Source organism: Macaca fascicularis, chromosome 2, assembly GCF_037993035.2.
Source record: "Macaca fascicularis isolate 582-1 chromosome 2, T2T-MFA8v1.1".
NCBI lineage: Eukaryota > Metazoa > Chordata > Mammalia > Primates > Cercopithecidae > Macaca > Macaca fascicularis.
Genome location: NC_088376.1, coordinates 115,019,657 through 115,046,270, shown reverse-complemented (window position 1 = coordinate 115,046,270; position 26,614 = coordinate 115,019,657). Strand labels below are relative to the sequence as shown.

Below are 26,614 nucleotides of genomic sequence, written 5' to 3'. Positions count from 1 at the left end.
GCAATGCTGGCTTTTTTTTTTTTTTTTTTTTTTTTTTTTTTGAGACAGAGTCTCACTCTGTTGCCCAGGCTGGAGTGCAGTGGCCGGATCTCAGCTCACTGCAAGCTCCGCCTCCCGGGTTTATGGCATTCTCCTGCCTCAGCCTCCCGAGTAGCTGGGACTACAGGCGCCCGCCACCGCGCCCGGCTAGTTTTTTGTATTTTTTAGTAGAGACGGGGTTTCACCATGTTAGCCAGGATGGTCTCGATCTCCTGACCTTGTGATTCGCCAGCCTCGGCCTCCCAAAGTGCTGGGATTACAGGTGTGAGTCACGACGCCCGGCAATGCTGGCTAATTCTTAAATCGCATTCCCCACACCCTCTAGGTTCCTGACTCCCTCAGCTTGGCTGTCCAGACCCTGGATTTCCCACCAATCCCAGTGGTCATGCAGCAGCAGTAATTCACCCCGCCTCCCACCAGCAATTCCCCAGCCTTATGTGGCTGAGTACTCAGTTATCCAGACTCATTCAGTCCTGTAACCACCCTCCAACCTAGGCGTTGCCATCATACTTGTTTTACAGATGAGGAAACTCAGGCACACAGTGGTGAGGCCAGGCACTTAGGAAGTGGCGCACTCTTAGCCTTCCCAGACTGCTGGAGCATCCCCTCCAGCTCCCAGGCCCAAAGTAGTCCCAGACTTGCCTCCCACTCCCGTCTCTCCCACAGCACACCAGGAAATGGAACCTGTCACTTCCCAGGCAGGACAAATATGCTTTTTTATTGTGTCTGTGAGATGAAATGAGAAGTCCTGGCTGGGTCTGACCCTCTGGCCTCTGGCCTCCAATCCCAGAGGTTGTCTCCCTGGTCAGGGGAGGGTGGTGGTCCAGACTGTCCAAGCTCAGGCCAGGTCGGGACCTGGGAGTGGGTTAGTTCAAGGTAGATGGTCAAGGAAGGCAAGCAGGACAAGGTGGAAGTCTTGCGGCTTGTGGAGGTAGCAGGCATGGCCCGCGTTGCGTAGCTTCACCACAGAGTGGTTGGGCAGGTGGCGGAGCTGCCGCAGTGACTCTCGAGCCAGGATGTGGTCCAGCTCTCCATACAGGATAAGGGTTGGAGTCTGCAGGGCAAGGCAGGGGGCTGTGATCTTGGGGCCTGATGAGTTTCTGACCCCCAAGCCACTTCCTAGGAAGCCCTCCCCAACACCATCCAACTCTTCCTTCCAAGATCAGGGATAAGGCCATGTCCTGCCAAGTAAGACTTGAGTCTTGAACCCCCCCAAGCCAGAGACAGGGCGCCAGGACCTTTGAGATCCTTCTCCCAGTACCTTCACAGCCCAGAATTGTTCCTGGGTGTAGTTCTGGGTGGAGGTGGGTGCAATGGGCACGAATCCATGTAGCTGGTGGTGGCCTCGCATCAGGAAGGGCAGGGCATAGTGGCCACTCAGCGAGGGGCTCACCAACACGGCATTCTGTACCTCCAGGTCCTGCAGCGCCCGCTCCAGCAATGCTGCCCGCCCTGCCTCTGTGCTTGCCTCCTTTGAAGGTGCCGAGTTCCCAAAACCTAGGAACAGCAGCAGGTACCAGCTGAGGGGCAATGGGAAGGAGCACAAGACTTCCTGCCCACCACAGTGGGGGAAAAAGTTGGGGACCAGTGGCACTGGCGCACACTACCTAAAACTGCCCAGAAGCTATTTTTTGGCAACGTAATATGCCTGTTAGAAAAGCATATCTTGGCCAGGTGTGGTGGCTCACCCCTGTAATCCCAGCTCTTTGGGAGGCCGAGGCAGGCGGATCCCCTGAGGTCAGGAGTTCGAGACCAGCCTGGAGAACATGGAGAAACTGTCTCTACTAAAAAAAAAAAAAACACAAAAATTAGCTGGGCGTGGTGGCAGGCGCCTGAAATCCCAGCTTCTTGGGAGGCTGAGGCAGGAGGATTGCTGGAGCCCAGCAGGTGGAGGTTGCGGTAAGCCAAGATGGTGCCACTGCACTACAGCCTGGGTGACAGAGTGAGACTCTGTCTCAGGAAAAAAAAAAAAAAAAAAAGGAAAAAGAAAAGCATATCTTTCATTCATCTAATATTAGCAAAATGAAAAAGACTGAAATAACACCCAGTGTTGGGGGAGACATGGGGAAATGTGCACTTTCATACATGACAGATGAGAAGATAAATCCATACAGTGTTTTTGGAGGATGAGGTAGTAGTTATCTAAATTTAAAAGTGCATGTCCTGGTGGCTGGGCGCGGTGGCTCATGCCTGTAATCCCAGCATTTTAGGAGGCCAAGGCGGGTGGATCATAAGGTCAGGAGTTTGAGACCAGCCTGATCAACATGGTGAAACCCTGTCTCTACTAAAAACACAAAAATTAGCTGGGCGTGGTGGTGCGCGCCTGTAATTCCAACTACTCGGGAGGCTGAGGTAGGAGAATCACTTGAACCCAGGAGGTGGAGGTTGCAGTGAGCCGAGTACGAGCCACTGCACTCCAGCCAGGGAGACAGAGCGAGACTCCATCTAAAACAAACAAACAAACAAAGAAACAAACCATGTCCTTTGGCCCATCAATTGTCCTCAGTAGCTACCCTAGAGAAATTATTGCTTACATATTCAAAGAAGCATGTCCAAGGATGCTTTAGCTACTACATTGCTTGAGCATTCCGCCAGTAGAGGAATGGCTGGATAAAGCCTGTCCATCCCTTCTATGGGACACACTGCAGGGTTAACAACAGAGAGGGAGGTTTGCAGGGACCGGCATGATCTTTGAGACATGATGTAGGGAGAGAAAACCAAGCTGCAGATGGATGTGCTAAGCAGGCAGGACACCAGTCATGTTTACAGACCTTACCAGACAATTCTCTATATTATCTGCATCTTTATGTGTGGGAATACCCAGAAGAGGGTGTGGCATCCCCTAAACTTCTTAGAGAGGGAGAGAAATGCGGCACCGGTCTCCGAGTGCTTCGCTATTTTTTAGTTTTTTTTTTATCCTCTATGATTCGATGACATTTTAAAATTTTTTTAATGACAAAAATGATAGCATAAATCATTTGTGTACTTAAAAACACAAAACCTATATAGTTTGTCATAAAAAGTACACTGCTTGGCGGGCACAGTGGCTCACACCTGTAATCCCAGCACTTTGGGAGGCTGAGGTGGGCAGATCACCTGAGGTCGGGAGTTCAAGACCAGCCTGGCCAGCATGGTGAAACCCTATCTCCACTAAAAATAGAAAAATTAGCCGGGTGTGGTGGCAGGCACCTGTAATCCCAGCTACTTCGGAAGCTAAGGCAGGAGAATCGCTTGAACCCAGGAGGCGGAGGTTGCAGTGAGCTGAGATTGCACCATTATACTATAGCCTGGGTGAAAAAGCGAGACTCTGTCTCAAAAAATATATATAAATAAAATAAAAAAAGAAAGTACACTGCTTGTGAAGAGTTTTTATTTGCTTCGTGACCTAGAATTCACACTAGTTTTCATGGTAGAAAATGAAAACACAGACTTTTTCATGGTGCCTCCTCACGTTGTGACCTGCCACTGCTTGTCCATACACTAGGGTCCAGTTGCCCCCCAGCCACACCTTAGGGCTTCCCTAGACAAAGGGTTGGGGGTGCTCACCTGGAAGGTCAAGGGCCACGGCCCGGTAGCCCCTCTGTGACAGTAGCTGCAGTGTGCCCAGCTGCTCCCACGTGTGAGAGTTAAAGGCCTTTCCATGAAGCAGCACCACCTCCACCCTGCAGGCACATGGGAATGTGTATCCTGGGGACCTGGTGTAGCCCGCCTTTCTTTATTCCTAGGCTTCTCCCATTGCCCTCCCAGGCCCTGAGCACTCTGAGTATAATGGAGGTCCCACACAGGGACTCCCCTTGGGCCTAGTCCCTCCACTAGACCCTTGGGGCAGCACCTACCTGTGGGCCGGGTTGAGTGGGAGCACCTCGCGGTAAAAGATGGGGGAGTTGCCAGGAGTAAGACCAGCCAGGACAGTGACATTGGGGTCTCCCCAAAACCAGGAATTCTGCTCTGGGGGGCCTGGCAGCCCCACATACAGTAGGAAAATGAGCAGCAGACCCAGGCCCAGCAGGGCTACCTGGGACCGGCTCATGGAGGTCTGTACCACAGTCTGGAGGAGGAGAGGAGAGGAGAGGAGAGGGAAAAGAGGCTGGGAGTGAGCCCCTACAAGGACCCCTGGATCCCATCCCAAAAACCCACCCAGAGTCCCCAGCAGAGGAAGAGCTCTAGCCCTTGCCCTTTCCCTTGCTATGGGCAAAGTTCTGGGGGTTCATGCTCAACTACTCCACATGCCAGGGCAAATGCTCAGATACCTCAGTGTGAGGAGGTGCATCTGAGGTGTCCTCTGGCACACAGCATGCTCAGTGACCGCCACCATCATGGGATCAACTGAAACCACTTCCGTTCATCAAGCGCTTATGACAGCAGGCCCTGAGTGTGGCACTTTACATACAACGTTCTTTTCCACCAAGAACGCTGGGGAGCAGATGTGATTACAGTTCTCTTACAGGTGAGGAAATGGAGGCTCAGAGAGGTACATTCTCTTGCCCAAAGTGCCAAGTAGCAAGTGGGGGAATTGGGGTTTGAACCTAGGAATGGGCTTCTAACTACCAGGCCACACTTGGTTTGCCAAGGAGGAACCCGTGGAGCTGGGAGGTGATGGATGAACTGGAGCCTTGCAGGTGGAAAAAGTGGTGAGGGCCATCAAAGGAGAAAGACTGCGTGCAAAGGGACCTCCCACTTAAGGGCATGTTTGGAAATGGTTCTTTTAATCTCGCTGCATTTAATACTGCTAAAATCAGAATGCGTTTTACAATCGCATTATAACTAACGGTCTAACCCAGCTGTTATGAAGAGGCTCACAGTGAATGTCTGTAATAGAGGAAAATGCTGAGGAGTGAGGGGCTGCAGGGCCAGGGATGAGCATGGTACACCCAGAAATGAAAAACACAGCGTAGAGGTTGGAGAGATGAATGCTACTCCCCAGCCCATACACAGACAGCTTCTGGCCAAATGACCTGCTTCGTGGACTCCTCCAGTCTGGGGTCTTTGCCACCCCAGAGGACAGCCCTTAGGACCCAGGACTCAAATTGGGCAGGCCTTTGAGACTGCCACTTCCTGGCCTTGTGTCTTCAGTTTGTCAGTAAAATCAGATAACCTCGTGGCTGCCCTCCTAAGCTTCCTGTGAGATTTAGATAATACCATGGACTGGATCAGGGCTGTTCCTGCCATTTCTTGGGCCTAGGATGAGCACGCCTGCTTCATTCCCGGAGTCCAGCAAACACATCTTTATTTATTTATTTTTATGTTTCTGAGACAGAGTCTTGCTCTGTCGCCCAGGCTAGAGTGCAGTGGCACAATCTCGGCTCACTGCAACCTCCGTCTCCCGGGTTCAAGCGATTCTCCTGCCTCAGCCTCCCGAATAGCTGGGATTACAGGCGCTCGCCACCGCGCCCGGCTAAGTTTTCTATTTTTTAGTAGAGACAGGGTTTCACCATGTTGTTCAGGCTGTTCTCGAACTCCTGATCTCGTGATCCACCCGCCTCGGCCTCCCAGAGTGCTGAGATTACAGGCGTGAGCCACCGCGCCCGGCCAGCACACCTTTGTTGAGTGCCAATTGGGCATCTGCCCGAGCTAGGAGCCGGGGGCCCGTCTTGGGTCCTATTCATCCCTCTGGGATGTTTTAGGGATGTTTCCTGAGCCTGCATCCCCAGGCTTCGGGGGTTTGTGGGCCACAGCAGCAGCCTTTCTGCTGTTTCTGGAAAACCAGGACCTAGTGGAGAAAGACCGCATTCCTCTTTTCTTCGAGACCACGAACAACCTCAGACGCACGTCTCTAACAGGGCGTTAGCCCAGGTTCCCACCCGGCGCGAGGGACCTTTCCTTGTAGTCCATTCGGGGCGACCCCGCGCCTCTCCAACTAGGGAAGGGCGGGGCTTAGGCTGTTGCCTTGGCAACCCAAGGTGCTACGCAGTACTAGGCAATTGTAGCGGACCTGCAGCCGGCCGCCTGGGGGGATATGCGAGGGGCAGGGTAAACTGTGCCCGCGTTAGGTCATTGGAATATGCGTTGACAGTAATACACAGGTGCACACAAGCACAAATACGAATCTTGCCCCCACACGCTTTTCTTTTGCACAAGCTATTCCCTGCATGTACATGCAGCCTCCTTGCACACACACTGGCCCGTGTGGGATCAATCCCTTCCATTTAGTAATGGTATCCTCTAAATCACGCACGCAGTCAGGCATCAGGAAGCCAGAGAGACTAATGGAGGTGCACGCTTTCAAAACCACAGGCTGATCCTCAGAAATACTCAAGCATGGTCATACACACAACCGTAAAACTACACACTCACACAAGAAAGGCACATGCATAGGAAAGCAGACACACACACAAACCCTCAGAAATGCACACACGCAGACAGGTAGACACATACCCTTAAAATCACACGCACACAGAAATACACTGGGAAGACATACGCCGACGCAAGCAGGCAGACATCAACGAACACACTCCCCCCACCAATATAAGCGCGCAGAAACACACTGACGGACACCACGCAGACACACGAGCGTACACATACACCCAGACCCCCAAGAACACACGCAGATCCTGCGCGCACACACAACACGCACGCACACACAACACGCGCGCACACGCACACTCGCGGCCCCAGCATCTGCTTCTTCCGCGGGACTCTGCCCCGGAGCAAGGGGCGGGGTAAAGATGGCCCGCCCCCGGGCCACCGGCCGGCCTCCGTACCCGGGGAGACTCACCGGGCCGAACGGGATGAGCCGGCGGGCCCCGCCCAGGCGGAACCAGCAGCCGCACAGCGCCCCGACCATGGCTACCTCCGCAGCTCCGCGGGCCGCTCCGGCTCTAGAAGGCCAGGACCGCGGCCACCGAGGCGCGCCTGCGCACTCCGCAGCCTCGGGCCTGCAGCCCAGTTACCGAGTCGTCTGCGCGAAGGGGGTGCTGGGGGCAGAGCCCAAATGCTCACTGGCCCGCCCCCTGCCCAGATTTTCGGAATTGTTTTTGGCTTGAAGGATGGCAGAGAGCCATGTGGCTTCTTCCCATTGGAACATCTCCACTCTGGCTCTGTTCTCTGGCCTGTATAATGGAGTTAAGGATAAAACCCACAGCACAGGGTTGTTCTAGGTTCTTAAGGACGGGTCAAGCCTCAGAACAGTGTCCGGAGCAGAGGCCTCATTGTGTAAATGTCAGATATTGTTATGCAGCAGCTCCAGGTCTTGGCCCAGCCACTTTCCTGACTCCTACCCACTCCACCCCAACCCCTCCCCGACGCACACCCACGATCAGAGCCTGGACCGGCCCTGGGCTCCTTCACATCTACTCATGGCGCCTGTCCTGGTTGGTGATGTGTTACCAACGTCTGGCCTGTCCCAGGCCCAAGGCTCCGCGTGGCAACCAGGCCCAGCACTGGGAGGCTGTGCAGAGCGTGGCGTTTACTCTTTATTGCTACTCTGCAGAGGTTGGCAACGTATGACCCGCTCTACAGGAAGGAAACAGGTTCGGAGGCATTGGGAAAACGATCAAGGCCACTTGGCTGGACACTGGCGGAGCCTCGCACTCAAACCTGTCCGGCCTCAACTCTGTGCCAGGCCAACAACTTGCCCTGGGCAGTTCTGGCTGGAGATAAGGGGGATGGGGAGCCGGAAGAGAGCAGCAAGGATGCGATCCCGAAGGAACTTTCCTCCTCAGACTGCTCCATGTCCATGTGGGGCAGGTCGCTGAGGAGTTCGAAACCGTGCTCAGCACCGCGTTTGGGGCATGTGGGACCAAGTGGCTTGGGGAAACTGACGCAGCTGTGAGAAGAACGAGTTGAGCGGAGCCTATGGACCCTGCGAGCTTGTGGCCACAAGAGGGCGCCCCGGAGCACGGCCCAGTCCCCGCCCCCGCTGGATGGGGACCGGCCTCTTCCCGCACCATTCCTCCGCCGGCTCCAATTCACCGCCAGTACGCGTCTGCTTCCCGTCTGCGCGAGTCCACACAGCTCCCCAGGTACCCGCCCTGCGCTTGTGACCCTTTCTTCTCTCCAGTCAAAACCCAACCCCACCTACCCCAAGTCTTCGTTTTTCGGATCCCTGGGTCCCCTCCTTGGGGGTTGCCACCATTCCCTCCCCGTGCTCCCTCCCACACCTAGCGAGCCAGAACCGTGGTCCGCGGAAGCAACCTGACCGCGAGGTCAACGCGTTGGGCCCCAGGTGGCAGCGCGTTGAGCACCCCGCGTCCCCGGCGGGTCGCCTTTCTCACTGGGCGCTTCGGTTTCCGCCTCTAGAAAATGGGCTTTCTGGTGTGGAGGTGCGCGCCTGTGGTTCCAACTACTGGGGGTGAATGCCGGGACAATCACTTGAGCCCAGGAAGGTCAAGGCTGCAGTGAGCCATGATTGCGCCACAGCGCTCCAACGTGGGCGACAGAGCGAGACAACTTCTCTTAAAAAAAAAAAAAAGAAGAAGAAGAAAATGGGCTTTTAGTCCCGGCGCGGTGGCTCACGCCTGTAATGCCAGCACTTTGGGAGGCCAAGATGGGCGAATCACTTGAGGTCAGGAGTTCCAGACCAGCCCGGCCAACATGACGAAACCCCGTTTCTACCAAAAAATACAAAAATTAGGCCGGGTGCGGTGGCTCACGCCTGTAATCCCAGCACTTTGGGAGGCCGAGGCAGGCGGATCACGAGGTCAGGAGATCGAGACCATCCTGGCTAACACGGTGAAACCCCGTCTCTACTAAAAAAATACAAAGAAGTAGCCGGGCGTGGTGGCAGGCGCCTGTAGTCCCAGCTAGGCTGGAGGCTGAGGCTGAACCCAGGAGGCGGGGCTTGCAGTGAGCGGAGATGCGCCACGGGCACTCCAGCCTGGGCGACAGAGCGATACTCCATCTCAAAAAAAAAAAAAAAAAAAAAAAAAAAGGCCGGGCAAGGCGATGCGCACCTGTAAACCCAGCTACTCGGGAGGCTGAGGCAGGAGAATTGCTTGAATCCGGGAGGTGGAGGTTGCAGTGAGCCGAGATCATGCCACTGCACTCCAGCCTGGGCAACAAGAGTGAAACTCCATCGCAAAAAAATAAAAATAAATAAATAAATAAAATAAAATGGGCTTTTTACCCCAGTTTGGGCTCCCTCTGGCCTGCATTGCCAACTCATGATCTGTAACTTAATTGAGCACTGAGTCCTTACTACATGCTAGGCATAGTACATGCATGGCCTTATTTAATCCTATCAACCACCTATGAGCTAGTACTACTGAATTATCCCCATTTATAGAAAAGGATAATAACGATGAGAATAAGAACAGCAATCGTAATGGAGCCCCACCACATGCTGAGTTTTTACAGCAGGCACCCCCACTGATAATTTTTCTGTTTTTTTTTTTCTTGAGATGGAGTTTGGCTGTTGTTGCCCAGTCTGGAGTGCAATGGCATGTTCTCGGCTCACTGCACCTCCACCTCCTGGGTTCAAGCAATTCTACTGCCTCAGCCTCCCTAGTAGCTGGGAGTACAGGCATGCACCACCACAGCTGGCTAATTTTGTATTTTTAGTAGAGATGGGGTTTCTTTCTCCACATTCATCAGGCTGGTCTCGAACTCCCAACCTCAGATGATCTGCCCACCTCGGACTCCCAAAGTGCTGGGATTACAGGCGTGTGCCACCACACTGGCCTAATGGCAGTGACATGTGACCATCAGCTGGCTCTTTTTGTTTTTTGTTTTGAGACCGAGTCTCACTCTGTTGCCCAGGCTGGAGCAGAGTGGTGCGATCTTGGCTCACTGCAACCTCTGCCTCCCGGGTTCAAGCGATTCTCCTGCCTCGGCCTCCTGAGTAGCTGGGACCACAGGCACGCGCCACCACACCTGGCTAATTTTTTATTTTTATTTTTTTTAGTAGGGATGGGGTTCCACCATGTTGGCCAGGGTGCTCTCAAACTCCTGACCTCAGGTGATCCACCCGCCTTGGCCTCCCAAAGTGCTGGGATTACAGGCGTGAGCCACTGTGCCTGGCCGATAATTTTTCTTAAACTTTTAATTCTTAATTATTGAGGTTGGCTTTATTGTTCCCATATTTCAGATCAAGAAGCTGAGGCCCAAGGTTACACACTAAAGTGAATGGCAGAGGCAGAAATAACACCTATGTCCTCCTGACCCCAAAGCATGTTCCTAAAGTTCTGGAAGCCAACTGGAGGCTTCCTTGTTGCTCCTGTGGGACCACCACCCTGAGCAGGGTGTTCTGTGGCCCCTCATCATTGTGGCTTTTGACCACAGGCCCTTCACCAGCACAGCAGCGGCAGGCATGGCGGCAAGCGTGGAGCAGCACGAGGGCACCATCCAGGTGCAGGGCCAGGCCCTCTTCTTCCGAGAGGCCCGGCCCGGCAGTGGGCAAGCTCACTTCTCTGTACTGCTACTGCATGGTATTCGCTTCTCCTCCGAGACCTGGCAGAACCTGGGTACACTGCACAGGCTGGCCCAGGCTGGCTACCAGGCTGTGGCCATTGACCTGCCAGGTACTTAAGGGGCAGGCTTCTGGGCAGGGGTTGGGGAGTTCTCATCAGGGACAGGGCCAGGTTCCTATAACATGTAGCCCCTCCCCACTCTAGAGGTGGGGGCGGTGGGATCTGGAGGACCCGGCCAGGCTGGGCCCTGAACTTGACAGCATTTGGTCAAGCACACTGCAAGGGCCTCTGAGCAGTCTTGATCCAGATGTGGTCCTCATCGCCCAGCTGCTCCTCACTGTTACCTGGGCAGTGTCTCAGTGTCTCTGAGCTGCTGTTTCCTCATCTGCAGTGGGAGATAACCACACTCATGTTTGGGGCTGGCTCTAATGAGAATGGAATGAGATAATCCGTGTGAGTATGTGGCTAGTACGTGACACAGAGTAATTGGTGCTCAGCCAATTGGAAGTAAAGTATTTTGATTGAGTCATAACCATAGGCTTTTGGAAGCCCTAAGGAGTGAGATCTGAGTCTTCTGGAGCCTTGGGGGACAAGGCAGGGCCTGGTGGGTGGCCAGGCCCCCAGTTGTGATCCCACATGCAAAGCCCTGAGCTAGGTTCTAGGGAGGTGGGATCAGTGCCCAGACTGCCTGTGATAACCCAGACGGCTGGGTCCCAATCCTTGGTGCCAGGTGTGAAAGGAGCAGCATGGCTGGTCCCACCCCCTCAGGCCAGGGATGGTATGGTTTCATGGCTCAAGGGCAAGCCTCCAGCCCAGGCAGGATTGGTTCCAATGGTGGGTTGGCTTGAGCTTCAGGGTGAAGGTCTGGAGCTAATCTTGTTGGTGAAGCCTGAGTGACCGGAGGAGGAGCTGCAGAATCTGCCCCTCAGCTGCTGTCCTTCAGGAGCCTCTCCTGTCCCAATCCAAGGCCAGGTGCCTTTCACGCAGTTAATTTTCACAACAATCTTAAATGGCAGATACTTTTGTTATCCCCCTTTAACAGACAGGGAAACTGAGCAGCTGAGAGAAGGCTGAGGGGGACCTACCCAAGGTCACATAGATAATAAATGCAGAATTGGGTTCTGGACCCAGACTTGTTGGGCTTCAGAGTCTGATTCTCTCCAGGACACTTACTGCTGGGGAGACAGGCACAGACATGGAGAGAAGTGCCTCATGCTTGGCACAGATAGGATAGAGTGAGGCTACTGTAGGAATAAACGTGGGCACACTGGGTGTTATAGGAACCTGGCCACAGAGAAACTGACCTAGGAGGGCTTCCTGGAGAGAGCAACCATCTCCCTTGTTTTGCCATTCACTGCCCTTGTCTTATCTCTTCCACACCTGAATCCCTGCAGGTCTGGGGCACTCCAAGGAAGCAGCAGCCCCTGTGCCTATTGGGGAGCTGGCCCCTGGCAGCTTCCTGGCAGCTGTGGTGGATGCCTTGGAGCTGGGCCCCCCGGTTGTGATCAGTCCATCACTGAGTGGCATGTACTCCCTGCCCTTCCTCACGGCCCCTGGCTCCCAGCTACGCGGCTATGTGCCAGTGGCCCCCATCTGCACTGACAAAATCAATGCTGCCAACTATGCCAGTGTGAAGGTACCCTTGTGTGGGAAGCTGAGGTGTCCCTGCCAGGAGCAAGGAAGGGTGCATCCCTGGACCTTCCTTATCTGGGGGCTGGGTAACCAAGGGGTGTCTTCTGGAAGGAACTGACCACCCAACTCCACCATTTTGGTTTACTCAGCAGACTACTGTGCCAAGCCCTGTGCGAAACTGTGTTCTGGGGCAGATACCAATATGTGCCCCCACCCACTGGGACAGCTTGTCTCTCTCCCTTATATGGGGTGGTCCCAGGGAGAGACTGAAGTGGTGGGGAGGGCTGGGCATGCTATGGCAGGTCCCTGTTGACTCTGCCCCATCCTTCCTCTCAGACTCCGGCTCTGATTGTATATGGAGACCAGGACCCCATGGGTCAGTCCAGCTTTGAGCACCTGAAGCAGCTGCCCAACCACCGGGTGCTGATCATGAAGGGGGCGGGGCACCCCTGTTACCTGGACAAACCAGAGGAGTGGCATACAGGGCTGCTGGACTTCCTGCAGGGGCTCCAGTGAAGCCCAGCATTGCTGCAGGGGATGGGCTGCCTGCCTGCCGAGCTCTCTCTGGCGCGCTCTCTCTTCTCTCACGGGCTCTGCCTCATGCACATGCAACAGGTGCGTCTGTCTGGGTTCTTGTCTTTTGTGGTCTGTTTGTCTTTTCTGCCTCTTTCTCTTGCAGTGATAGGCTGAGGGGGTAAAATCAAGAGAAAAAACCCTCAGGAATCAAGGAACATAATCCGGTGGAGGGTAATCCATTACATGAGCTTCTCCTGTTCTTCCACTTTCCTGCCTGGCTTTCACTCCTTCCTCTGCTCTGCCCAGCCTTTCCCTCCCACCCCCTCCTCCTTCTGCAAATGCCCTGAAGGCCAGCCCTTCCCCCAACACCCACTTCCCCACCCCGTTAGGCCCCAGATACTTACATGCCCACATGCACGCTTACATGTTTAGAGCCATCCTTGTTCCCAAATATGACCCTTCGCTTGAGAGCAACTGCATAGGTACATGTAACTCTGGACTGGCAAGCACATTGTCATGTACAGCTTTGCATATACACACATGCATACATGATCCTTCACACAAGCACTTGCACACGTGGACTCCTAACCATGCTAACCTCACTGGCTGGGAAGGTGGGGACCCCATGGGGCCAGCCCTTGCAGGAGGCCCTTTTGCAAGGCTTAGGGTGTGGCCAGCCCTGAAAGCTACTTTGGACACAGGTTTCAGCGGGCCCCAGCTCAGAAGTGACCCCCAGAAAGGGAGGGCCACCGCTTTGCCCCCCTGCTTTTACCCTTCCTTCTGAGTGCTCTATACCTCCCGAGGTTACCAGGCCTGAAGCATCTCAGCCAAGCTTGTTTCCTGCTCTGAGGCTTTGGGGGGTGGGAGCCAGAGTGGAGGTCGGTGAAATAAAGTGATGCAATTAGACCCCACCGGCTGCTGCTTCTAAAGAGCGCCGCCCCTCCCCCACCCCTGGGACCAACACTGTGGGCCCCTCCCCCACCCCGGCGGGACCAGATGGTCCCCCTGCCCTTTGTCCACCAGGCCAGATGGAGAGGAAGGGAGATTGGATTCCCCTCCCCACCCACACATACCCAGGTGCCAAGAGACTCAGCTGTGGGGGGAGGTGGAGGTCAGTGGGACCAGGCTGAGCCGATTATGGAGGAGAGGGGGAGGAATAGTTGCTCCCCCGAGGCCGGGGGGTGCCCAGGGGACTTGAGAACAGTTCAGCTTCTCCCCCACTAGTATCCTTTCTCCAGTAAAAGACTCAACGGAGCCCGTTCCTTGCTACCCTAGCCCCAAAAGGAATTCCGGGGGTAGATTTGGGGTTATCACAGGACCGGGTGCACAGGGCCACACAGCTCTCAGGCCCCTCCTCCAGCCTGCCCTGCGCGGACGAGGGCCGGGCGGTGCAACTGTGGGTGGCTGAGGGGAGCGGGTCTTGGTGGGCGCGAGCCCGAGCGGAGGATGGCGCGCAGCGAGCAGAGCTAGGAACTAGGCGGGGCGCGGGGTCCCAGCCGGAGCTCGGAGGGCCCCGGGCCGGGAGCGAGGCGGAGCCGGGGCTGGCGGAGCCGAGGCGGGGATGGGGGTGCAGGGGGCTCGGCAGAGGCGCCGGGCGGGCGGCCCGGGCCGGAAGGACTGGCCTGGCGGGAGCGGAGGGGGCTCGGAGCCCGGGGCGGCGCGGGGAAGGCCAAGGCTGGGGACCGCGCTTCAGGCCGGATGGCCCTACCCCCAACCCGCGGGACCCTGGGAGCGGCAGGGGAAGGGTCGCCCGAGCCCTCCTGGAAGCGGCCGCCGCTCGGGGTGCACCGCGGCGCGCGGGGCGGGGCGGGTGGCTGCGGCACTGGGGCGGCTGGGGCGGGCCCGCCGCTCTGTAATCGGATCCGGGGAGGGGGCGGGGAGGGGCCGGGCCGGGCGGGCCGGGGGGTGGGGGGGGGGCGCGGAGCCGGGCTCCGGGCCGGCCGGGCTCCGCGCCTGTCAAACCCCTCATTGTTCGCAGCTGATGTCACTCGCAGTTGTGAGCGGCCGCCTCTCCCGGGGACAATGTGGGACTGAGCGGCCCAGCCGCCGTGCCGCCGCCGCCGCCGCCGCAGGACAGCCCCAGCGAGGTAGGGCGCGGGCCGGGCGGGGCACGGCGGGCCGCGAAGTTTGGGGGTTCGCTCGGGGGCAGGGAGCCCGCGCCTGGATCCCTCGGTTGGGGTCCCGGGTTTGTGAGACTGCGAGGAACACGTTCCCTGTCCCACACGGCTGAGGCCTGCACAGGTGGGGGGCGCTGGTCTGCCAGAGGCGCTGTCGGCACCAGGGAGGGGCTTCCTGGACCTTAGATCCCAGATTTGAGGCCCCCATCCCACTCGCTGTTTCTGTCCTTTGGGCCTGCTCCTCTCTCTGCCTCCTGCCCTGGGTTCTGGTTCTGCTCCATCTCTGCCCTCATTTGCCACTCCCCTGTAGCTCCTGGCTGGGCACACACCCCTTCCCATCCTCTGCAGTCCTTGGAGGAACCAGATACAGACTTCCAGGCCAGGGGTGTATGGAGATGACAGCTGGGGGCTCAGAGTGGTCCCTCTTGCCCCATAGCTCTTCAGCCCTTCAGCTCTGACCTAGCTTCTTGGCTGGGGTCCTGGGCGGTGGGGGTGGGAGGCTCTGCTACTCACTTCAACCTGGCCCTCATGCCTGCCTGGCCAGGAGAGGGAGGTGCCCGCCTCCTCTCTCCCCTATCCCTGGCCCGCCATCTTGAGACCTGTGGCACCCAGTGCCCCACCCGGCCCCAGCACCCAGGGGAGTGGTCTCCAAGGTGATGCACCCAGGGCCAGTTGCATTCCTTTCTCCCCACCAAGCCCAGGATGCTCATGTTCCTGCTGAACCAGCAGGACATGTGTCCCCAGGGGCTCGCCTTCCGCCACAAAGGCTCTTAAAACCCATGAACTCCCTAGGAGCTGAGCTCATGCCCTCCCTGTTCCCTGGGTCACCCTCATTGCCTCAGGACCAGTACCTGGGACCCTGTTCTTTCCCCATCTGAAAAAATCCCCTGGCCTTCCCAGGTCCTGGAGCCCCCTCAACCTCCAGGGCACCCCCATCCCAGCCCCCACCCCCTAGCCTTCATCAGCATGCAGGCTCAGGCTGCCCAAACACAAGGGGATTGTTCTTCTTGCATGCTCAGGGTGGGGGGCTGGGAGCAGGCAGCCCACACACCCTGGCAGGCCCAGGCCACGAGGAGGCTGGCTTGCCCCACCCTGTGTCCCCAGACAGGCTGTCCACCCTCCCTACTCCCATCACTGCTGCCCCTCCAGCTTCCATCACCATTGCTCAGTGGCGCTGACATCTTGAGGAAAGAGCTCTGAACTGCACAGGTAGACCCCTGGGTTCTCCAGCTCTGCCAGTTGCCTCCCATGTAGCCTTAGAAATATTTCCCTTCCTCTCTGGGCCTCAGGCCCCTCTTGTGATTGGTGAGGCCTTTCCAGCTGTGACAGGCTGAGCCCAACTCGACTCTGTGAAATGTACTCCACCCCCCAGCTCTTCTTCCAGTCCCCCTCTTGCGTGAGGAGACCCACTCTGCTCCCACCCTCTGAAAACCTAAAGCATAGCCCAAATCCCCCACCCCAGCAGCATACCTAGGGAGCTCCTAGTTCTGGTGAAATGGCAGGAGTAGGACTGGGGATGCTGAGAAACGAACCAGGAATCCTATCCAGGTAGGTCCTACCTCTGCCCATGTGACTGGCCCCTCACGTCTGGGTCTTCTCACTCTGGTCTCATTACTCCTCCGGGACCCTCGGCCCCATCTTTGGTTCCAAATGTCCCCAGGCCCCATGAACCTTAACTCTTCTCCTTGCACACTGACCCTGGTCCTGTCTCAAATTTCCTCTTTCTGGAGCTCTGTGTATAGTGGAAAGACAGGCTCAGAAATGCCCAACAGGGACTTCTTTGAGTTGCAGCAACATCTTTGAGGGGCACAGAGGCCTGAGTGATCACATCTGACTTGGAAGCCTGGGGAGGGCTTCACAGAGGAGGTGACATTTGAGAAGGATTTTGACAGAGAGTGGGGAGGATGGGTGTTTTGAGCTGAGGTAAGCCTGGATAAAGGCCTGAAGGGCTGGAGGTGCTACGTGTGTTCTGCAGCCTGCCATATGTGAAGGATGGGGTGGAGATGAGACAAGAGAGACGGGGGCTGGATCACAAAGGTCCTTAATGGTCTGTCTGTGGAGCTCAGGCTTTATTCTTTGGGCACTGGGGAGCCATGGGTGGCTGTTGAGCAGCAGAGTAAGTATACAGTTTTCAGCACGAAGAATGGAAGCTAGAGGTCTTTCTCAGTGTAGGTGAGAGAGTGAGGGGATGGGTACCATGAGGAGGCTGTGTCCTTTCTCCTGGAGCCAAGCCTGGGCCCGGACTTGACTTGGTTTGCCTTGGTTCCGAAGACTTCTGGGGGCTGCCTAATGATGCTGTACGGAAGCTGTAGCATTTCTGGCACCTGCCAACTTGTCAGAGCTGCCTTTCCCTTCCTGGCACTTTGTCTGTGTGGCAGATCTGAATCAAGAAGCCAGAGGCTGGAGCTTGTGGACCCCAGGATGCTCACCTGAGGCTCCCCACTCCCCTCCTCCTCTCCCAACTGCAGATGGTTGGCCATCCCCGGAGGCTGGGAGGCCAGGAGGCTGGGCACATGTGTCCAAGGACGCTGGGGCAATTCTTATGAAGGCCTGGCTAGTTAGGAGAGTGAGCATCTCCGGAGAAAGGACTGGGCAGGAGAGTTAGGAGCCCTCGATGTAGACCTGCTCAGGCCCAGGTTCCACCCTCACCACACCCTGCCTCCCCGGATGCTCCAAGCCATTCCCCAGCATCACTGGGTGTGGCTAGCATGGCTGCTTTGGGAGTGGGAATAGGAGAAGGAGGCTGCTAGGTGGAGAGCTAGGGGTGCTGAGGGGATGTAGGGGGATGTGAGATGGAGAGTGAAGCCCAGGTGGGTCCACAGGCCCTAGCTGGTCCAGACATTCTGGCCAGCAGAGCAGAGGGAATCCCCCAAGGGGCGGGCCAGTCTACTTGAATCGCCTGGCCCCAGGAGCCCTCCCCTCCCCCGGATTGTTCTTGTTCCAGAACAAAGGCAGGGTGGACACTTGATCCCTGCATGTGGGGGGAGCTGGCTAAGCCCCCAGCCCTTTGATTGGGCAGCTGTCATGGGAGAGAGACAGCTGGGGGGGAGGGGCAGGAAGGGGGCAGCCGCCATCGCTTACACAGCTGTCACCGCCCCCCGCCACCCCCTCCAGCCTGAGTGGCAGAAAGCCAGGGACAGAAGAAGTGGGCACTGGGGCTGGGGAGGGGGCCTGGGAGTCAGGAGGGAATGCCCGAGGTCAGAGGCCTGGTGTGAGCTTGGCGTGTCCTGCCAGGGAGCCCTGCTGACCAGAGGGGGCTGGGCACCCTCGGAGGTGAGCTGGAGGTCACTGTGGCATGTTGTGTGGCTGCCACGTGGGTGGCCCAGCAAAGACCCAGGGCCCACCAGGCTGGAGCAACAAATAACTCCCTAGAGCCCCAGTGAGGGCAGGGGGAGCCAGTGATGCCTAGTGGGGCTGCTTATTCCTTGGGCCCTAGGAGAATAATTTGGAAGACATGGGTTAGAACCCCTTGTTCTTGCCTAAAGATGGGAAAGACCTTGAGAGTCTCTCAGAATAGGAAGGGCGCAGATAGACCAGCAACTCTCTCCCTACCCCCAGCCCTTAAACACAATGCAAGTGGGTAAACCAAGGTCTAGGTTAGGTGAGGACCTGGGCAAAGTTACCCACTGGACTTGGGGTGGTGGGTCTCTGCTGGAGACTCAGGCATCTTTTCATGGCAAAAGCTCTAGTTCTGGCCATGTTCCAGCCCTCCTGCCCCATTTTTCCTGGCGCCACGAGAGGTCATGTGGAGATGGTTTGGGGACAATATCAGGTCTCCCACTGGTTACCATCCCAGGGGGGTCCTTGAATCCCAGAAAATTTTGGAACTTAAGACTGAGGCCCTGGACAAGTTGTCAGTCCTTTCCAAATAGGATCCCTGTCTACTAGCCAGGCAAAGGTCTCAGAGACAACTGAAGCCCAATACCCACTTTGGAAGGAGCCTGCCCTCCAGGAAGAGGACTAACAGATCCAGACAGGAGCAGCCTGAAAGGGGAGGCAGGTGGGGCTTTGGATAGCCCCACACTAGCAATGCTAGTCCCACCGTGTCCCACCTCTCTGTGACCTTGGGCAGGTTACCGATCCTCTCCAGGCATCAGGTTCTCCTTCTGTGCAGTGAATTCATCTGCTCAGCTAACCGGTATGTTAGCTGAGTTCCAGCTGAGCTCAGTATGTTCTGAGCACCTTCTCTGGCCTGGCTCTGAACTGAGCCCTGGGGACATAAGGAGAAGGCAGCAGCCTTGGCTCCTGCTCCAAGGGGCTCCTGGGCTTGGCTGTCCAGAGAGGCAGAAACCAAGCACGTCATCACAAGTGCTTTGATGGGGGAAGTGCAGGCAGCTGGGGGAATGTCTAGCAAGGGCAGCCAGCATGAGGCTGGCCAGGATGCTCGGAGAGCACAGTCCCTGCATCCACTGCTCATCTCCACCCTCTGGAGTCCCTATGGCAGAACTCAAATAGAAGGAGGAGCAGCTGCGCCCAGGGGAGCAGGGTGTCACCTCCGTTGGATAGGTGAGGAAACAAAGACCTTATGCCATATGGTGGCTTGCTGGGGCTTCTGAGAAGGAGCCAGGCTGGGAGCCCCCTTCACCTTCTGTGCTCAAGCTCTGTCTAGCAAGGGGAGTTCAGAAGAGGGCGCTAGACAGAACTCCATGCCCTTTCCTGTCATGTCGGGATGGGGCAGGGGGCTGAGGAGGAAGGCGCCCAGAGACTTCTGGAGTGTTCCAAGCCCAGCACACTCATCCTTCACCCCACACCCTTCTGGGCATGAGGAATTTGCAGTGTTAGAGCTTGGTCTTGGCCCAGACTTAGCACCAGTTAGTCCCACTCCCTGTGTTCCCCATAGGGTTCTGGTCCCCCAGTGAGCTCCCCATCAAGGCTGAGCCTTGGCAGGAGACAGACGCCTAAGGAGAGGGATTTCCAAGCAGGATTAAGGTTCAGGATTAAGTCGGGGCATGAAAAAGGGTCGGGTGGGGAGGGCCGACTGCTGAGCTAATCCCAGCAGCTAATCTCAGGCTCCACCTTTCTCCATCAGTTAATGGCCTTGACATTCCCGCAGCCCACCAAATCCTTTTCTTACCCATCACGCAATCCCAGGGAGAGGTATTCCCTCCATTTTATGAGTGAGGAAATTGAGACTCAGAGCCCAAGTGACTTGTTTCTGGTACAGTAGAAAGTGTTCCAGGCTGGGAATGTGGCCAGCCTGGACACTTCTTACCTCCTGTTCCCAAGGCCATTTCCAGCACATAGGAGAGAGATTGGAAACCAACGTGCAGAACTGGCAGTCCCCTGACATGCTGTGCCCCACCCACTGCAGCCCAGTGCTGAATGAACCCTGCCCAGAGGTGTCTGTAGTGAGCCTCTGCCCTAGTGACTTCTGGTAGGTGGGAGGTATGCCTCAATTCCCCCCTCAACCCCTGCCTCAAGCCTTTACCAGGCAGGGGCAAGACCTGACCACACCCGAGGCCTCCCTCGCTTCAAGACTTCCCATGGCTGCTCCAGCTTCCTCCCCAGCTGCTCTTCTGTAGAGGTTCTGGCTGCTGGACGCAAGTGCCTCTCATGTGGAGTAAGCTTTCAGCCTGAGCTCCACCTTCAAGGCCCAATCCACAGAGGTTCCCTCTTCCAAGAGGTCAGGGAGGAGGCTCTCCTCTCTGGTCTCCCATAGGCTTCCTAGTTAATTATTTATTTTAGTGTCTCAGGGTAAGGGAAAGACTAGGTACCTACCATATATGTGCTTATTGTTTTAATTCTCATCACTCTTTGGAGATGGGAATTTGTATCCCCCTTCTACAGATGGGGAAGCTGAGGCTCAGAGGGTTGAATGGGCTCCCCAGGCTTGCACAGCTCGTGAGACACACATAAGCATCCGGTCAGAGGAATGTGTGGCACTCAAGGTCCATGCAGTCTCTTTCCTCCGGGAGTTTGACTAGCCTAGCTCTGGGGTCCCCATGTAAGGGCAGGGACAGGGTGAACTGGGCTCCTCTCGAACCCCTCTGTGGCTGCCCCTGCCAGAGCCGGCCAGGTCGCAGCGTGGACACACTTGCAGGTCGCTGTGGCCCCAGCCTCGCCTGACAGAATGAGCGGCTCGGATGGGGGACTGGAGGAGGAGCCAGAGCTCAGCATCACCCTCACGCTGCGGATGCTGATGCATGGGAAGGTGAGTGGGAGGTGGAGGGCAAGGCGAGGTGAGGCTGGGCTGGGTTTCACTGGCTATCCCAATGGGGAGGGGCTGGGCCTGGGCACTGGCACCTATCTGACGGCTCTTGTCTTGTCCGCAGGAAGTGGGCAGCATCATCGGGAAGGTAGGTGCCCAGCTCTGCTCTGTACATCCCCCTCCAGCTGAGGCTTCAGCCCAGGGAAGGAGGCTGTGACCTCTAAGTTAAGAGCGATTCTGTTTTTTTCTCCCACAGAAGGGCGAGACTGTAAAGCGAATCCGGGAGCAGGTGAGGATGGAGTCTGGGGGAGGAGCCCAGGGCACTTGATGTGGAGGGGAGATCCCTGCCCCACTTTCTCCCTGAACCACTCCTTCTGGGCTGACCAGTGAGTGCCCCAGAGGGTGGCAGTTTTGAGCCTTGCCTGGGGCTTGGTGAGTGGGGCAGGCAGACAAGTTCTGGCAAGGGAGCAGGGAAGATGCCCCGCTGCCCGGCGCTCATTCTGTATCTGCAGAGCAGTGCCCGGATCACCATCTCCGAGGGCTCCTGCCCCGAACGCATCACCACCATCACCGGGTCTACAGCGGCTGTCTTCCATGCAGTCTCCATGATTGCTTTCAAACTGGATGAGGTCCGTGGCTGGCCAGGGCAGGAGACCAAGAGTGGTTCCCTAGGAGGAATGCAACTCCGACTTCAGATAGTGGCTGTGGGTGGGAGGGGAGGTCAAGCCCAGGGTAGTGTTCCCTTGAAGTGGGACTGGGGAAAGGGTACCCTCCTGACTCCTGGGCGGATGTAGCAGGGACGAGCATGGCCAACCCACCGTCTCCCTGTCAGGACCTTTGTGCTGCTCCTGCAAATGGTGGAAATGTCTCCAGGCCTCCAGTGACCCTGCGCCTTGTCATCCCTGCCAGTCAGTGTGGCTCACTGATTGGGAAGGCTGGCACCAAGATCAAGGAGATCCGAGAGGTGAGGGGAGAGGGATACCGCACACAGGGAGTCCGGGGCAAGGGAGCAGTTGCAAGAGGGGTGTTGGGCTTATGGCGTCCTCCCAACTAGAGAGCTCTGAGCCTAGGCAGCCCTTTTCTGGGTTACGGTAGCAGCCAGAAGTGGCCCCTGTTCTCTGTTTGCAGACTACAGGTGCCCAGGTACAGGTGGCAGGGGACCTGCTCCCCAACTCCACAGAGCGAGCTGTTACGGTGTCTGGGGTGCCTGATGCCATCATCCTGTGTGTGCGCCAGATCTGCGCTGTTATCCTGGAGGTGCTGCCCTGGGGCAGGGAGTGGGGGCAGGAGGTGGGCCCTGGGTCTGCCTTGTCGGGCACCCCAAACCCTATGTCTGTGCCACAGGTGGTGCAGGGCAGGGCTGCAGGGATGGATGATGAGCTCCGGGGATCATGTGCCTTTCCCTGGGGGTCATGGTGGGGCCTGAGGCCACTGGGCAGTTGGAGAGGTTATTGGAGTCTGAGAGGGTCCTGACAGAGCCTCCCTGTTTATGCCTTCCAGTCCCCACCCAAAGGAGCCACTATCCCGTACCATCCGAGCCTCTCCCTAGGTACTGTCCTTCTCTCTGCCAACCAGGTGAGGGGAACAACAGGAGCAGTGGGACACATTACTGGAGAAGGGGAATTGAGATGGAGAAGGGGATGGAAGAAGGAATTGGAGGTCCAGGGAGCAGGGAAGGAGTGACTGTCGCTGAACTGCCCTAATGTCACAGTAACCCCCTTTTCACCCACTTTGTCCCCACAGGGCTTCTCTGTCCAGGGTCAGTATGGGGCTGTTACCCCAGCTGAGGTGAGTGACCCATAGCCCAAGGCACCCCTTCCTGAACCATGCCTCCTCTGACCTCTGACCCCTCTTTGGCACAGGTCACCAAGCTCCAGCAGCTCTCAAGCCATGCGGTCCCCTTTGCCACACCCAGTGTGGTGCCAGGTGAGCCACCCCTGCACAAGGAGGCAGGGGAGGGTCCTAAGAGGGCAGCCCCCTCCCTTCCAGGGAGAGTGGAAATGGTGGCATGGGAAAGGTCCAGAACCACACTCAGTCCCTCTTCTCCCCCTCAGGACTGGATCCCGGCACACAGACCAGCTCACAGGAGTTCTTGGTTCCCAACGATGTGAGCAGGGGATGGGATGGCTGGAGAGTGGGTAAGGGGCCTGGGGGTCTGCGCCTCACCCAGGGTTGATTTCTGTCTTCCCTTTAGCTGATTGGCTGTGTGATCGGGCGCCAGGGCAGCAAGATCAGCGAGATCCGGCAGATGTCAGGGGCACACATCAAGATCGGGAACCAAGCAGAGGGCGCTGGGGAGCGGCATGTCACCATCACTGGCTCTCCGGTCTCCATCGCCCTGGCCCAGTACCTCATCACTGCCTGGTGAGCGTGGGCTGGGCGGCAGCAGGGGAGCAGGTCACGGTTCTCATGTGCCCAAGAAAGGCAGGGGTGGGGAGAGGACAGCTGGCCTCCTCTCTCTGTCTGGGCCCGACCTCTGCCTCTCCTAACCCTACCCCAATTCCCCATGGTCTTCGCCTAATTCACCCTCTGTTGCCCCATCTCCCCCCTCTATATCCACCTCTCATTCTCCATTGCTGTCTCTTTTCCCTGGGTCTCTGGCAACCCCATTTCTCCCTGCACCTCATGCTATATCTGCTTGTCCTTTCTTCCCTTCCTCTTCCACATTTCCCATCTTCCCCTCAAACACATCCACCCCATGTGATTGTTCTCTGTTCACTGCCTCTCTCTTGCCTTTCATCTAATCTCATACCCATCTCTGCCCTCATTGTCCCTCTCTCACTCCCACTTTCCCCTTCGTCTCCCCTCTGTATCCCTCTCTCCAGTCTAGAGACGGCCAAGTCTACCTCTGGGGGGACGCCCGGCTCGGCCCCCGCAGACCTGCCTGCCCCCTTCTCGCCACCCCTGACGGCCCTGCCCACAGCTCCCCCAGGCCTGCTGGGCACACCCTATGCCATCTCCCTCTCCAACTTCATCGGCCTCAAGCCTGTGCCCTTCTTGGCTCTACCACCTGCTTCCCCAGGGCCGCCGCCGGGCTTGGCGGCCTACACTGCCAAGATGGCAGCGGCTAATGGGAGCAAGAAGGCTGAGCGGCAGAAATTCTCCCCCTACTGAGGCCAGCTGAGGTACAGGCAGGGGCAGGCAGGACCACCAGCAGGGGGCTGCCTCCGCACCCTGCCCGCCCAAGGAGACTCCACCCTGGGGTCCTAAACGCCGCTAACGCCCAGACGCATGGATGCACCCCCTACCCTGCCTCCGTCTATGGGAGTTCCTTCTCTCAGAGTAGGGGCAGTTTCTGGCCCAGGGGTCTGAGCTGCGGCAGCCCCAGAGCAGGGGGCGTACCTCTTCAGCTCTGTGCTTGGATACAGGGAGCAGCCAGGAGACTCCCTAGTGCCCCCACCATGGGGGGTGTCACTCACACACTCCCCATCCCTTAGGGCTTCCTGGCCTACTGCATCCTTTTGGGAGTCAGGGAGGAGGGCCCAGGGGGGTAGCTGGGGCCAGGCTTCTCTCCCCACCACCTGCAGATTTCTTGCTGCTTCCACTGATACCCTTTTGACTGGAATGAACTGGCTGGGCTTGTCAGGGGGCACCCTAAAGAGGGGGCACTGCCAGGTAGCTGGGGGAGTGGCATGGGGCAGGGGCCCAGTTCTCAGCAGCAGACACTCTGTACAGTTTTTTCAATCCCTGTTTTTGAATAAATATTCTCAGCGACCAGGAAGTTGTGAAATACTGGTGTTGTGGGCAGCAAAACCTCCAGAAAATGGGTGCAGCTGAGGTCCTGGAGGACCCCCACGTGTGAATCCACCAACCTCAGTTAGGCCTCGGCCCCTTCCACACGCCAGTTCTGGTGCTTCAGGACCCTTTGGGGATGAAGTCGTCCAACCTCCTACTTCTAACACCAAACTGGTCCAGTTGTCTTCTGGGCATTTTAGAAGCAGATGGAGGAGTTTCAGTAGCTTTGTCCAGACTCCCCTTGGTGCAGATGTCAGGGAAGTCCCTCCGAGTGTCTCTCCAGTGGTTCTTCCTGCTGTGGCTGTAACGCAGATACTGTCCTGCTTGGCGGATCACTTTGGTTGTGAGCCCTTAGGGCCCTCTTCTCTGTAACACCTGCCCACCTTGGCTTGGGGACCACCTGTGAGTTTCACAAACCACCTATGCTGGAGGGGCCCTTAGAGATGCTGGAGGGGCCCTTAGAGATGCTGCAGGGTGCAGATGGGAAAGCTGAGGCCTAAGGATGGGTCGGCCTGTGCACAGTGCTATGCAGTGTTGGGCCCAGACCCCAGGATTCCTGGCTCTCAGAAGTCCGTGGGCCTCAAAAGCCTGCAGATACCCTTTCTCCTCCTGTTCCAGTGCCAGATGTCCAGCAGGGCACCTGCTGTGACCTGTGCAGGGGCTGGATGAGCCCCCACGGAAACCACCCTCCTTTCTCCTGCTCAGGAGAGAGAACTCTCAGGTGGCCCCTGGTATGCTGGGGCTCCGCCCTCCTGCCAACTGGGGGGTCTGTTCTGGAGCCTCAGAAGGGCCTACGGCAGGGCCCTCTGGGGGTCTCTGGAGGCATTGCAAGAGTGCCCGCGGGTGCCAGGCTTGCGGAGTGCAGGCCCGCAGAGGTCCAGGCAGTGCACGGCGAGAGAGGCGGCCCAGTGCCAAGCGCACGGGGCGCTGCAGCAGCCCATACAGGAAGGGGTGAGCCGCGAAGGCCGAGTAGGCGACCCAGGTGACAGCCGCCTCGGCTTCCGCGGCCCGCGCTGCGGGCGCCAGGCACGCGCAGCCATAAGGCAGCCAGCAGGCTGCAAATTGGCCCACGGCTAGTGCTGGGGCCAGGGCCGCCTTGCCCCCGGGCAGGCGAGGCCGGAGGGGCGGCAAGATGGAAAGGCGGCTATCCAGAGAGTCCGAGCGGAGTCGGGACCCGCGCGCCGGCCGTGGGGGCCTCAGGGCAGCGCGACGCGCCACCACGAAGATGCCGCCGTAGGCGCCGAGCAGCAGGAGGGCAGGCAGTGCGAAGGCCAGCAGGGCCCAGAGCGGCCGGAAGGGCCCGAGGCCCCCAGCCAGGACCGAGCAGCGAGCTGGAGCAGGGGGCGGTGCGGGCGGCGGCCCGAGCAAGGAGAGCGCGCCCAGTAGCCCAGCCGCGGCCCACACGGCGGTGAGCACAAGCACAGGCGGTGGCCGAGAGCCTGGCCGCAGCGGGTGCACTATGAGGCGGTAGCGTGCCAGACCAAGTGCGGCCACCCCGAGCGTGCAGGCCGGCAGCAGAGCGGCGGAGAGAAAGCGAGCGGCGCGGCACGGCGCGGGGCCCAGGCGCACGCGGCCCAGCCCGGGCGGCGGTGCAGCCAGTAAGCCCAGTGGCATGATGGACGCGGCCGCCAGCAGGTCCACAACGCACAGGTGCGCCAGGTAGAGCGCGTCGCGCAGTCCTGGCGTGCGCAGCACCACTACCAGCAGCGCGCCGTTGCCTAGCAGTGCCCCCACCTCCACGACAGCTGCCAGGATCAACCCCACCGAGCCTGCGACTTCTGAGGCATTCAGCCCTGTGGAGTTGGCCATTTGGGCTCTCAGGCTTCACCTTGCGCTGGGATGTAGATGGCAGAATGGAGCCTACAGCTGCAGGATTTCCATCACCTGTCCCCTGCTCCTCTTGTCCCTTGCTCTTCCGGCCCCTCACCTCATTGGCTGCCCAGGAGGTGGCTCCGACGCCCAGGCTGCCATCCTCTTGGGGGCTTGGCCAGGCCCATGGAGGGGTGCAAGGATGAGTCTGCTGTCTTTCTCCCCTGCCCCAGCCCAGCTCCAGCAACTCAGCCCCTGTCGGAGATGGTACT

The 26,614-nt window shown here is 57.8% G+C and overlaps 5 protein-coding genes across 32 annotated transcripts; 2 read left to right on the top strand and 3 right to left on the bottom strand.

Annotated features, from left to right (window-relative positions):
• Nucleotides 1-736: 736 nt before the first annotated feature.
• Nucleotides 737-8,325, bottom strand: ABHD14A (abhydrolase domain containing 14A). 11 transcript variants are annotated; one of them, XM_065540668.1, is made up of 6 exons: nucleotides 8,173-8,325; nucleotides 3,876-4,087; nucleotides 3,586-3,701; nucleotides 1,728-1,823; nucleotides 1,301-1,536; nucleotides 737-1,093 (listed from the first exon to the last, which is right to left on the bottom strand). In XM_065540668.1, the coding sequence occupies exons 2-6, from the start codon at nucleotides 4,067-4,069 to the stop codon at nucleotides 911-913; spliced, it is 825 nt and encodes a 274-aa protein (XP_065396740.1). In that variant the 5' UTR covers nucleotides 4,070-4,087; nucleotides 8,173-8,325; the 3' UTR covers nucleotides 737-910. The 11 variants fall into 11 exon arrangements, with proteins under 11 accessions (XP_065396740.1, XP_045242101.2, XP_045242105.2 ...); XM_045386166.2 differs by lacking the exon at nucleotides 8,173-8,325 and adding an exon at nucleotides 6,755-6,899; XM_045386170.2 differs by lacking the exon at nucleotides 8,173-8,325 and adding an exon at nucleotides 6,755-6,899 and having other exon boundaries at nucleotides 1,451-1,536.
• Nucleotides 7,927-13,439, top strand: ABHD14B (abhydrolase domain containing 14B). The gene is made up of 4 exons (XM_005547301.4): nucleotides 7,927-8,000; nucleotides 10,258-10,496; nucleotides 11,780-12,021; nucleotides 12,354-13,439. The coding sequence occupies exons 2-4, from the start codon at nucleotides 10,286-10,288 to the stop codon at nucleotides 12,531-12,533; spliced, it is 633 nt and encodes a 210-aa protein (XP_005547358.2). The 5' UTR covers nucleotides 7,927-8,000; nucleotides 10,258-10,285; the 3' UTR covers nucleotides 12,534-13,439.
• On the bottom strand, nucleotides 10,022-14,989 carry LOC135969730 (uncharacterized). The gene is made up of 3 exons (XM_074033702.1): nucleotides 12,938-14,989; nucleotides 12,474-12,703; nucleotides 10,022-10,770 (listed from the first exon to the last, which is right to left on the bottom strand). The coding sequence occupies exon 1, from the start codon at nucleotides 14,987-14,989 to the stop codon at nucleotides 14,000-14,002; it is 990 nt and encodes a 329-aa protein (XP_073889803.1). The 3' UTR covers nucleotides 10,022-10,770; nucleotides 12,474-12,703; nucleotides 12,938-13,999.
• PCBP4 (poly(rC) binding protein 4) lies at nucleotides 14,492-24,515 on the top strand. Of its 18 annotated transcripts, none has more exons than XM_005547292.5 (14): nucleotides 14,492-14,620; nucleotides 19,877-20,024; nucleotides 20,691-20,801; nucleotides 20,923-20,946; nucleotides 21,055-21,087; nucleotides 21,311-21,427; nucleotides 21,631-21,762; nucleotides 21,927-22,055; nucleotides 22,299-22,373; nucleotides 22,542-22,586; nucleotides 22,661-22,724; nucleotides 22,853-22,905; nucleotides 22,993-23,162; nucleotides 23,624-24,515. In XM_005547292.5, the coding sequence occupies exons 3-14, from the start codon at nucleotides 20,721-20,723 to the stop codon at nucleotides 23,910-23,912; spliced, it is 1,212 nt and encodes a 403-aa protein (XP_005547349.1). In that variant the 5' UTR covers nucleotides 14,492-14,620; nucleotides 19,877-20,024; nucleotides 20,691-20,720; the 3' UTR covers nucleotides 23,913-24,515. The 18 variants fall into 18 exon arrangements, with proteins under 18 accessions (XP_005547349.1, XP_073888465.1, XP_005547347.1 ...); XM_074032364.1 differs by having other exon boundaries at nucleotides 20,657-20,801; nucleotides 23,821-24,515; XM_005547290.3 differs by having other exon boundaries at nucleotides 20,657-20,801.
• On the bottom strand, nucleotides 24,469-26,614 carry GPR62 (G protein-coupled receptor 62). Its single transcript, XM_005595958.4, has one exon. It carries the CDS (start codon nucleotides 26,340-26,342, stop codon nucleotides 25,251-25,253), a length of 1,092 nt encoding a protein of 363 aa, XP_005596015.2. The 5' UTR covers nucleotides 26,343-26,614; the 3' UTR covers nucleotides 24,469-25,250.

What these genes read in the sequence shown, in the direction of transcription:
- ABHD14A (XM_045386166.2), bottom strand. Translation starts at nt 6,823, where the DNA reads ATGGTCGGGGCGCTGTGCGGCTGCTGGTTCCGCCTGGGCGGGGCCCGC. An exon ending in CGTGGCCCTTGACCTTCCAG is followed by an intron (nt 1,824 to 3,585) that starts GTGAGCACCCCC and finishes TTTTTTTTTTAG; the next exon opens with TAGAGACAGTTTCTCCATGT. An exon ending in AACAATTCTGGGCTGTGAAG is followed by an intron (nt 1,094 to 1,300) that starts GTACTGGGAGAA and finishes CTTGCCCTGCAG; the next exon opens with ACTCCAACCCTTATCCTGTA.
- ABHD14B (XM_005547301.4), top strand. Translation starts at nt 10,286, where the DNA reads ATGGCGGCAAGCGTGGAGCAGCACGAGGGCACCATCCAGGTGCAGGGC. An exon ending in TGTGGCCATTGACCTGCCAG is followed by an intron (nt 10,497 to 11,779) that starts GTACTTAAGGGG and finishes GAATCCCTGCAG; the next exon opens with GTCTGGGGCACTCCAAGGAA. An exon ending in CCAACTATGCCAGTGTGAAG is followed by an intron (nt 12,022 to 12,353) that starts GTACCCTTGTGT and finishes CCTTCCTCTCAG; the next exon opens with ACTCCGGCTCTGATTGTATA.
- LOC135969730 (XM_074033702.1), bottom strand. Translation starts at nt 14,989, where the DNA reads ATGGGAAGGGGTGTGTGCCCAGCCAGGAGCTACAGGGGAGTGGCAAAT.
- PCBP4 (XM_065540656.2), top strand. Translation starts at nt 16,146, where the DNA reads ATGGCAGGAGTAGGACTGGGGATGCTGAGAAACGAACCAGGAATCCTA. An exon ending in GAACCAGGAATCCTATCCAG is followed by an intron (nt 16,199 to 20,656) that starts GTAGGTCCTACC and finishes TGCCCCTGCCAG; the next exon opens with AGCCGGCCAGGTCGCAGCGT. An exon ending in CACACCCAGTGTGGTGCCAG is followed by an intron (nt 22,725 to 22,852) that starts GTGAGCCACCCC and finishes TCTCCCCCTCAG; the next exon opens with GACTGGATCCCGGCACACAG.
- GPR62 (XM_005595958.4), bottom strand. Translation starts at nt 26,342, where the DNA reads ATGGCCAACTCCACAGGGCTGAATGCCTCAGAAGTCGCAGGCTCGGTG.